General features: G+C 39.6%; 1 protein-coding gene across 1 annotated transcript in view; it reads right to left on the bottom strand.

Moving 5' to 3' along the window:
• Positions 1-3,169: 3,169 nt before the first annotated feature.
• drd2l (dopamine receptor D2 like) overlaps positions 3,170-11,489 on the bottom strand; it is a 55,693-nt gene continuing 47,373 nt past the window's right edge. The window contains exons 7-8 of the mRNA XM_062029850.1: positions 10,470-10,833; positions 3,170-5,665 (exon numbers count right to left, since the gene is read on the bottom strand). Coding sequence (XP_061885834.1) covers positions 5,469-5,665; positions 10,470-10,833 — 561 coding nt within the window. The 3' untranslated portion in view covers positions 3,170-5,468. The remainder of the gene's footprint in view (positions 5,666-10,469; positions 10,834-11,489) is intronic.

Genomic DNA, 11,489 nt, shown 5'->3' with positions numbered 1-11,489 from the left:
CATATTACAGTATCTGTAAAGCCAGACATGTACTGTAGTTGTAATAACACGTGCTGCGTGTATCATGTAGAATATTAAAGTGTGACTCACTTGATGGACAGTTGTCTGTTTGGTCCAGCTGGTCGGGGACATTTTTTCCAGTTTATTTGGGCAAGCACTCCATTTATGTCGAAATAGCTTGTCTCCAAATTCCACATTTATAGTGCCAAAGTCACTTTCACCTCACTCTCTTGGCTTCCATCAGCTCCAACGTCTCAGCCTTCCTTCGTGCTCGCTTCTAGAAGCAGCATTTCATCCTCAGTATATTCAGCATCAAAAAGATAAGGTTGTGAATCCTCATTTGTCCAAAAATAGTCTTCTTCATTGTCTGCTATGGATTCTGCCATGATTAGAACACACACGTGTTTGTTTCCAAAAGTAGGAACTTACATTTGTTGCCAGAAGTGCGCTGCTATGGAAACAGAAATCAATGGGCTGAAGAAATCATTAATTAAAATGACCAAAATATGGTAAATATTGAACATATTACATGTTGTTATGAAGATGTCTGTTACTACATTTTATATATATATATATATATTTGCAGTGTGTATATTGTACACATTACATATTGTTATGAAGGTGTCAGTTACTACATTATATATATACTTGCAGTGTGTATATAAAACATATTACATATTGTTATAAAGGTATCTGTTACTTCATTATATATATACTTGCAGTGTGTATATAAAACATATTACATGTTGTTATGAAGGTGTCTGTTACTACATTATATATATACTTGCGGTTTGTATATAAAACATATTACATATTGTTATAAAGTGTCTGTTACTACATTATATATATACTTGCATTGTGTTTATAAAACGTTGGAGAGTTTTTAAGTGGTTTTAGAGGCTTTGAAGGCTACAACGCTGATTCCTATCAGCCGCATCTCCCAAGCGTTTTTCATCAGCTTTAAAATCCTGAAGAGAAAAAAAAACCGACGTGTGTTCTTGTCTCTCATAATGATTGTGAAGGATAGGCATAATTTAAAAAAAAGTGCAGTTCCCCTTTAACATTTACTTAAACCAGGGGTCTCAAACTCAATTTACCTGGGGGCCACTGGATGCAGAAACTGGGTGAGGCTGGGCCGCAAGAAAAGATTTCTTAAAAAAAATCTAACATGCACTTTTTAATGAATTCACCTCCTTTGAATGGCTTTCCCGCCCTAGCAACCATCTCACTCACCATGTAGCTAGCTTTGACAGCTGCATCGCTCTTTTCGCTTGCTTTCTTGACGAAATCTTGTTGCCTCAGTAGACTGGTTTTAAAATTTGCAACCCGGTTCACTCCCCTAGTATTTTGCATACTCCTCAGCATGTCTAGTTGTATAATGACGTTTCAAATTGTATTCCTTGTGCAACGCAACTTTCTCTGTATCAACTACAGAAAAGAGCTATAAGGATTATTCATAAAGTAGATTACTTAAAACACACTAACATATTATTTATTAATTCGGGTTTATTGAAACTACAGGAGCTAGTAAAGTTACAGACATTATGTGTCATGTTTAAGGCTAAAAGTAAAACATTACCAGCAAATTTACAAAAAATGTTTGTCATCACTTCTGAGAATGAAGAGCATAGAAGAAAAGGTCATTTCAAACATCAGTATTCAAGGACAACTTTAAAACAAATGTGTATATCAGTGGTGGGGGTTAAACTATGGAATTCTCTTTACAAGAGATAAAAGATTGTAAAAATATATTCCAATTGAAAAAATATATAAGGACAGAACAATGAGATCATATGGACAGCCATAACTGTTTACATTTTGCTTTATATTTATTATTTTACTTATTTTTTGCCTAGTTTTGTATTTGTTTTGTATCATCCTGTGAGGTGTATACTACTTATTTTGTTTTTTTTGTTCTTTTTGTACATCATGAAGTTTTGCACTTCTTGTGTTTTTTTGTTTGTTTTCGTTATATTTGGATGTAATTGTTTGTTTATATGATATCATTAAGTAAGACTACGTACTATGTTGAAGGGGGCAGAAAAATATAAGATTTTTCTTCATCCTGCTCCTTCTCAGGCATTGGTGTGTAAATGTATAATTTAAAAATTGAGGTATAATTGTCTATCGATCAAAGATGCACATCAATGAAGGAGATAAATAAAAATGAAATGAAATGAAATAAGACACGTCGGGGTGCCCCTGTGAAAGAAATATTGCATCAAAAATCGTCTCTGTCTGGAGCCAACGGGAGGAGGGTGGGGGGTGGAGTTTACAGTTACGGTAGCACAATTAGCCCCGAACGGGTTAACATCACCACGTCTGTATCAGCGCTGGGGTCCAGTGCACCACACTTTTGTATTGTCGCTCGCTCCTTCGGCGGAGTGCTCGTCTTCCCCGCCCGGACTGTTTACAACGGGGGCGGGAGCGAGCAGGCGGGCGAGGGAGGGAGGCAGGGAGGGAGGAAGGAAGAGCGTGTGTCATAGAAAAGCGGCAAAATGTTTCTCTGCTTGCATTACGCAAGTGACATCAATGCATACTTGCCAACCTTGAGACCTCCGAATTCGGGAGATGGGGGGGGTTGAGTTGGGCGGGGTTAGGGGTAGCGGGGGTGTTTTTGTAGCCCGGAAGAGTTAGGGCTGCAAAGGATTCTGGGTATTTGTTCTGTTGTGTTTATGTTGTGTTTAGGTGCGGATGTTCTCCCGAAATGTGTTTGTCATTCTTGTTTGGTGTGGGTTCACAGTGTGGCGCATATTTGTAACAGTGTTAAAATATAAATAAAATAAAATATGACCACCCTCAGTGTGAAATGTATGGCTGTTCCTCAAGTATGTCTTGCAATAACCTGCGTGTGTCTCTAGAAGCCTCATACAACATGTGTCTGGGCTGGCACGCTGTTAGTATGGAGAAAAAGATGATGCGGTGACAGATTCTAGAGGACACTGATGACAGTGCCATCACGGCACGCCCTCGATATTGTCGAGAGCCTCATACCACAACGTGATTGGTAGATTTCTTCAGCTCCGCACACAACGCTGTCAAGCGCCATTCATTTAAAACTCGCGGGCCGCACTAACATTAAACTTTCATATTAAGGTGGGGGCCGCAAAATAACGTCTCCCGGGCCACAATTGGCCCGCGGGCCGCGTGTTTGAGACCCCTGACTTAAACTGTCTCTGTTTGGGGGATGAGAATCATTGTCATCTCCCTAATAAATGAGTGAAAACATGCAACTTTTTTCTATATACAATTGAACGTTCACCTACCGAAAATTTACTGTGGCAAATGGTTGACCCTAAACTTTGTAGTCAGAATCTGTCTCTCATCTAAATGAGAAGACATTAATTTCAATAAAACAGGTAATAGCAGCTTTGACAATTAGGCGAATGGCGCTAACGTTGTAGTTCGTACGTGTTGTATTCACCACAGATGACTGCTGCTGGGATGAGATCGAAGCAGTTCAAAAACGTGACATTTAGAGGTATTGCAAGCTCTGCGTTCAAATGTACAAATTACTTGTAAGTCCTCCTTTTGTCCGAATAGCAATCTTGCAACTTTTTTCGTAAAATACAGCCAAACTTTGGGCGCCATGTTTCTCGCCGTGTGACGTCACTACGCCTGTTGCATAGTGACTACACACGTTGCGTAGTGACGTCATTCCAGCCCGAAGGAATCGTTAAGGGAATCGTTTGAAAAATTGGAAAGCGATTCTAATGAATCGATACACTGAAAAAGAACCATCCATCCATCCATCTTCTTCTGCTTATCCGAGGTTGCGTTGCAGGGGCAGCAGCCTAAGCAGGGAAGCCCAGACTTCCCTCTCCCCAGCTCCTCCTGGGGGATCCTGAGGCGTTCCCAGGCCAGCCGGGAGACATAGTCTTCCCAACGTGTCCTGGGTCTTCCCCGTGGCCTCCTACCGGTCGGACGTGCCCCAAACACCTCCCCAGGAAGGCGTTCGGGTGGCATCCTGACCAGATGCCCAAATCACCTCATCTGGCTCCTCTCGATGTGGAGGAGCAGCGGCTTTACTTTGAGCTCCTCCCGTAAGGCAGAGCTTCTCACCCTATCTCTAAGGGAGAGCCCCGCCACCCGACAGAGGAAACTCATTTTGGCCGCTTGTACCCGTGATCTGGTTTTTCGGTCAAAACCCAAAGCTCATGACCATAGGTGAGGATGGGAACGTAGATAGGTAAATTGAGAGCTGTGCCTTCCGGCTCAGCTCCTTCTTCACCACAACGGATCGATACAGTGTCCGCATTACTGAAGATGCCGCACCGATCCGCCTGTCGATCTCATGATCCACTCTTCCCTCACTCGTGAACAAGACTCCGAGGTACTTGAACTCCTCCACTTGGGGCAAGATCTCCTTCCCAACCCGGGAATGGCACTCCACCCTTTTCCGGGCGAGAACCATGGACTCAGACTTGGAGGTACTGATTCTCATCCCAGTCGCTTCACACTCTGCTGTGAACCGATCCAGTGAGAGCTGAAGATCCTGGCCAGATGAAGCCATCAGGACCACATCATCTGCAAAAGCAGAGACCTAATCCACCAAACCGGATCCCCTCAACGCCTTGACTGCGCCTACAAATTCTGTCCATAAAAGTTATGAACAGAATCGGCCAAGGCTGCCCTTTGTCACCCATTCTGAACAACAACCGTTTTTTAAAATCTCTTCCTGAAATACAGGTCAGTTCACAGACTCGTAGCAAAGGTCTTGCAAGACGTGAACCACTCCATCCATCCGTCGCGGGGGTGCTGGAGCCTATCCCAGCTGCACACGGGCAGAAGGCGCCAACACAGATAGACTAGGGCCAATTTAGTGGCACAGGGGTTAGTACGTGTGCGTCACAATTCGAAGGTCCTGGGTTCGATCCTTGGATCGGGATCTTTCTGTGTGGCGTTTGCATGTTCTCCTCGTGACTGTGTGGGTTCTCTCCGGGTACTCCGGCTTCCTCTCACCTCCGAAGACATGCACCTGGGGATGTGAACCACTCCCTACACATAATGATATTGGCTCCAAGAGACTAAGACATTGGTCGCTACCTATTCTCTCGCCACTTGGCTCCAACTTCAATATGGTCCCAGCCCGGAGAACCAGCCCAATTCTCCCTCAACCGGAACACATGTTTTCTTTCAGGCACCGACTTCCCTCCCAAGGATTGGGCAACATTGAAACATCTTCATACAGGTTTCAATGCCACCATGCATTGCTGGGGCCTGCCCATGTGGTGCCAAGGAACAAACCGCCCTCCACCTCATCAACAAGTGCTCAGTTGTTCCTTCACCCACCGAACTGGATCTCAAAGACCTAAAACCCAACACAGTGAGCCGGCTGCAGCTTGGTGTCCCGGCTTAGAGAAAGGAGAAAATTCATGCCGTCACCGTCCATGTGTCCATTTTGGACTTCTTGAATTGTCTTGTTTGGAACTAAAGTCTGCAGTGCTTCCTGTGTCCACCGAGTGTCCTCAGCACAGGAGGATCTTGATGAAGGCCTTGCGGAACTCGATGTTGAAGGTGGTGTAGATGACGGGGTTGACGGCGCTGTTGAGGTAGCCCAGCCAGGTGACGGCGCTGTAGAGCGACGGCGAGATGCAGCAGCTGGTGCAGTGGGCTTTCAGCACGTGGGTCAGGAAGAAGGGCAGCCAGCAGATGATGAAGACACCTTGGACACCAGGAAGACCTCTCATCACCATCACCATCATCATCATCGTCATTCCAAAGTGTTGTAAGCATTACAGCACCGTTAATTCCGGACAATAAGTCACTACTTTTTTTCCTACGCTTATAAAATGGTGCGGCTAATTCATGGATTTCACTTTGCTGACGGCCATAACGTGCCCTTCTTTTTCAAGATTTCAAAGTAGAAGTGCCGTTTTGTCTTCCTGTTGTCCGTAGCGTTTCTACCCGTATGGATTTTTCATTCATCACTCCAAGCGACGTTTGTAGGTTTTACAATGTAACTAAAACAATTCTTACTTACTAAACCGTCCCATGTGTGATGTTAGTAGGAGTGTTTTCATGCACATTTGTACGAGCTATCGTAATGTAATGAAGCTAGCGTCATTAGCATTAGCCAATCTGCGAACATGTTTACGAGTGTCCGTGTTAGTATTATTACCTTACAATGGCATTCTTTTTGTATTGTTTCAGTTTCGTAAATTCACCAAAACGTCACAGCGGCGTTATTGAGTCTGTTTAGCTGATTGGAGAGCTAGCTCACGCAGCTAGTGGGTCCATGACGATTGCTTCTGTTTTCTTTGATCAGCCGTTTTACTGCCGTGTTACAGACACCGTTTGGAAACACTTAAGGTATGTAAATAAACATATACAAAAAATGTCTGTGTAAGTAACTCATTTCACAACATATATATCTGCAACTTATAGTCCGGTGCGCTCTATTGTCCGGAAAATAGGGTGTATATATTGCCTTCTTACAGCTTTTGAACATGACGACGTAAACTACACTTTATGTAACACACACACATGCAAACACACACATTAGCTTTGTGTGTTGTCAGCTAGTCATAGCGATTTATCGAAGTTAGCTATCATTGAGTATTCATCCTATCGTAACGACAACATGACTGTGAATTGTAGGGGTGTGAATCTTTGGGCACCTCACGATTCGATTCGATTCCGATTCCTGGGGTGACAAGTCGATTCAGAATCAAGTCTCGATTTCTCAATAATTATTATGAAATAATAATTATTATAAATTTTTCAAAACAAATTACAGGTCAGAAAAGCTCCTTCCGGTTGCATGGAGATGGTCTACAAAAATATTTAGAAAAATTTATTTTTATGAAATAAATAAATAAATAAACACATAAAAAAATATTTTCAGATTTTTGAAAATTATGAATCAATTTAAAATCAGGACGAATAAGATTAAGTTGATTCTCTTGGACTGTTTTTGTACATTTGAGTGACAAGCAAGAACAGCAGATTATTATTATTATTTTTTATATTTATCAGTTGTGAAAAATAGAAACATACAATAGATATTTTCTTCTTTTTTTTAAATCTATGAATGTACAACTGTTTGTTTATTTTGTTGACCATTGACCGAAGAAGAATATTAAACTAATATGTCTCAAAATGTTGCAAACATTTGAATGAGCAGACTAATTAGTCGGTTAAGGCTAACGAGAGCGAGCCAAGCTGACCTGAATCCATGCAAGGCTCTGCAAAATGGAAGTATAATTACATATTCAGCACTCAGCTGCGATCGATATCAGGAATCAATAATCATCTCTGACGTATACTTATTAACTTGAGTGCTTTTAGCCATCAGTGCGTCTAGCCATCAGTGCTTCATCTCAGGTTAAAAAAAATATAAGAATAAATTGCACTTATTGGCTCAGCCTGTGTTGAGTGTGTGCCTGCATTCAATAAAATAAATGATATAGTAAATCAGATTGGAAAAAAACCAAACTGCAAACAGTGTTCATGTTTACATTAACACTTGATGTAAGTTTAATTTTAATTAAAACTGTGTATGTTATTTTACATTAATAATTATAAATTATTAATGCATTGTGCACAGACATTTTTATTTTTGGAAAATCCAATGAAAAAATATTAGCTTGATTTTGAATAATGTGATAAAAATAATATCAAGTTATGAATATTACTAAAATATAGATGACATTAAGTCAAATGTAGCATATTTTGTTACCTTAAATAAGCGCTATGAAAAGGATCAATTTATCTCTACTTTTACTTTTACATGTGTTTTTTAACATTATTATACCTTCATTTTAGGAAATCAATACAGTAGTTTTAAGATGAAATATTAATACATAAATCATATAAATAATAAATATAATAAAACATTTAGAAAAATACACATCATTTTAAGAAATTAAAACATTAATTGTAAAAGTTTGAAATTATGAATTTCGGAGTGATTTATTAGGTGTTCTAGTTCATAATGTATACATTTTAGGCCATGTTGGCTTTAGATAATTATTGTAGTTATGTATTTGTAAACATACTCAATTATTGTAGTTATGTATTTGTAAACATACTCAACATTAACATACTCATCGGCCACTTCATTAAGTACACCTGCTTTTCAAGCGTATGTCAACATTTGTATGTTGCATGACGTGTGTGTGCGTGTTACTACATTTTACTTGTGTTATTGTGTGTTTACAACTACATTTTGTATGTGCTATTGTGTGTGTACAACTACATTTTGTATGTGTTATTGTGTGTAAACAACTACATTTTGTACGCGTTATTGTTTGTGTACAACTATATTTTGTATGTGTTATTGTGTGAGTATAACTTCACTTGTCTGTGAATTGGTGTGTAAACAACTACATTTTACATGTGGTAGGGTTTGTGCGCGTATGCAAATACGTTTTAGATTTGTCTGTGTGTGTACAACTACATTTTTCATGTGTTATTTTGTGTGTACAACTACCTTTTTCATGTGTTAGTGTGTGTACAACTACATTTTTCATGTGTTAGTGTGTGTACAACTACATTTTTCATGTGTTAGTGTGTGTACAACTACATTTTTCCTTGAATTACTCTGTGTACAACTACATTTTACACGTGTCTATACAACTACATTTTACGTGTGTGTGGGTGTGTGTGGGTGTGTGTGCGTGTACAACTACATTTTACATGTGTCTTTGTGTGTACAACTACATTTATTGTATGTGAATTAGGGTGTAAACAACTACATTTTACAAGTGTTTGGGTGTGTGTGTGTGTGTGTGTGTGCAACTACGTTTTAGATGTGTTTGTGTGTAAAACTAAATTTTTCATGTGCCATTTTGTGTGTACAACTACATTTTTCATGTTTAGTGTGTGTACAACTACATTTTTCATGTGTTAGTGTGTGCACAACTACATTTTACGTGTGCCTTTGTGTGTACAACAACATTTTTCATGTGTTATTTCTATGTAAATTAGTGAGTACGACTACATTTTTACGTGAATTAATGAGTGTACAACTACATTTTACATGTGTCTGTACAACTACATTTTACGTGTGTGTGTGTGTGTGTGTGTGTGTGTGTGTGTGTGTGTGTGTGTGTGTGTGTGTGTGTGTGTGTGTGTGTGTGTGTGTGTGTGTGTGTGTGTGTGTGTGTGTGTACAACTACATTTTACACTTGTTATTTCTACATAAATTAGTGAGTACAACTACGTTTTTAGGTGGGTTAATGAGTGTACAACTACATTTTACATGTGGTAGTGTGTGTACAACTACTGCACATATTTCATATATTGTATATGTACAACGACAATTGTACGTGAATTAGTGTGTACAACTACATTTTCACATGTTAATGTGTACAATGACATTTTTCATGTTATTGTATGTGTACAACCACATTTGTACATGAATTAGTGTGTGTGCACAACTACATTTTACATGTGTCTTTGTGTGTATAACTACATTTATTGTGTGTGTACAACTTCACTTGTATGTGAATTAGGGTGTAAACAACTACATTTTACAAGTGTTTGGGTGTGTGTGTGTGTGTGCAACTACGTTTTAGATGTGTTTGTGTGTAAAACTAAATTTTTCATGTCATTTTGTGTGTACAACTACATTTTTCATGTTTAGTGTGTGTACAACTACATTTTTCATGTGTTAGTGTGTGCACAACTACATTTTACATGCGCCTTTGCGTGTACAACAACATTTTTCATGTGTTATTTCTATGTAAATTAGTGAGTACTACTACATTTTTAGGTGAATTAATGAGTGTACAACTACATTTTACATGTGTCTGTACAACTACATTTTACGTGTGTGTGTGTGTGTGTGTTTACAACTACATTTTACACTTGTTATTTCTACATAAATTAGTGAGTACAACTACGTTTTTAGGTGGGTTAATGCGTGTACAACTACATTTTACATGTGGTAGTGTGTGTACAACTACATATTTCATATGTTATTGTATGTGTACAACGACAATCGTACGTGAATTAGTGTGTACAACTACATTTTTCACGTGTTAATGTGTACAACGACATTTTTCATGTTATTGTATGTGTACAACCACATTTGTACGTGAATTAGTGTGTACAACTACATTTTTCATATGTTATTGAATGTGTACTACTACATTTGTACGTGAAGTAGTGTGTGTATAACTACATTTTTGTATAAATTAGTGAGTGTACATTTCTATTTTACATGTGTGTGTACATTTACATTTTGTATGTTTTATTGTGCGTACACGTACATTTTTACGTGAATTAGTGAGTGAACAACTACATTTTACATGTTGTAGTTTGTGTACAAGTACATTTATACGTGTATTAGTGTGTGTACAACTACATTTTACATGTGGTAGTGTGTTTACAAGTACGTTTATACGTGTATTAGTTTGTGTACAACTACATTTTACATATGGTAGTGTGTGTACAAGTACATTTATACATGTATCAATGTGTGTACAACTACATTTTACATGTAGTTTTGTGTGTGTCCTCACCAAGCACAATGGCCAGCATCTGCGTGGCCTTCCTCTCCTTCTGCTGCGACATCCTCCCCCTCGCTCGCTCCTTGGTGCCAGCCCACCTGTCCCGGCCACCGCTGTGCTCCCGCCAACCCTCGCGGCCCCTCATGCCGCCCTCCAGGGTCGGGGGGCGAGGCATCAGGGCAGAGCGCGTCACTGTGGAAGGGAGGGCGGACGGGGCGGGGCCCACCGAGATGGACAGGGAGATCCTGGCCCGGCCCGGGTGCGGGTGAGAAGAGGTTTGGGGAGAAGGGGGCGGAGCCAAGCTCTGCTCGGTCTGCGGCAGAAAGCGACCTGGCTCCACCTCTAGGGGGTGCACCACTGCCTCTTTGACCAAGGTCTGGGTGCACACAAGGGGAAAATAATTTTAAACAACAATAATAATTATAACAACACAGTATTTATAATAACGAGGTGAATTACATATTAAAAATAAAATTTTACTTTATTGAAAAAAAATACATTGGGCCTCTGCCAAGTTTAATAGTCAGAAAATATTTATCTGGAGTGTTCCACTCCAGTCCTGTAGGTGGCAGTAATGCACATTAGAATGATCACCCTCTGCTGGACGTGTGTTTGAGATGGCAAAAATGGACACCTTTATCCAGATCGTCACCAAACTTGAATGGTTCCTCCTTCCCTACTTTTAAGTAACGAAGATAAAAGAAGACATAACATGCAGTTTGTGCTCATTTTATGATTGATGACTTGAGATATTTTGTCATAAGACCTGACTTCAAAGCAACATTTTCTGCACCAAAACAAAAGTGGAGCTTGCTGAGCTAAAGTGCCACAACTGTAGGGAGTTTTATAGCGTGCGTGCGTGTAAAAGAAGGTGTGTGTCCATTTGGCGTTGATCTGTTTCAAGTATTATCATCTTTAACAAACAAACATTTGCATAAAACACACAAATTGTCAAGTTAATACTATGAAAAACTTAAAAATGATATGTCGATGGTACACTTATTAAAGATATAAAAACTATCCATTTGTGAT

This window comes from Entelurus aequoreus, linkage group LG20 (assembly GCF_033978785.1).
Source record: "Entelurus aequoreus isolate RoL-2023_Sb linkage group LG20, RoL_Eaeq_v1.1, whole genome shotgun sequence".
Classification (NCBI taxonomy): Eukaryota; Metazoa; Chordata; class Actinopteri; order Syngnathiformes; family Syngnathidae; genus Entelurus; species Entelurus aequoreus.
The sequence above is the reverse complement of the archived record's forward strand: the minus strand, read 5'-3'. Positions and strand labels throughout refer to the sequence as shown.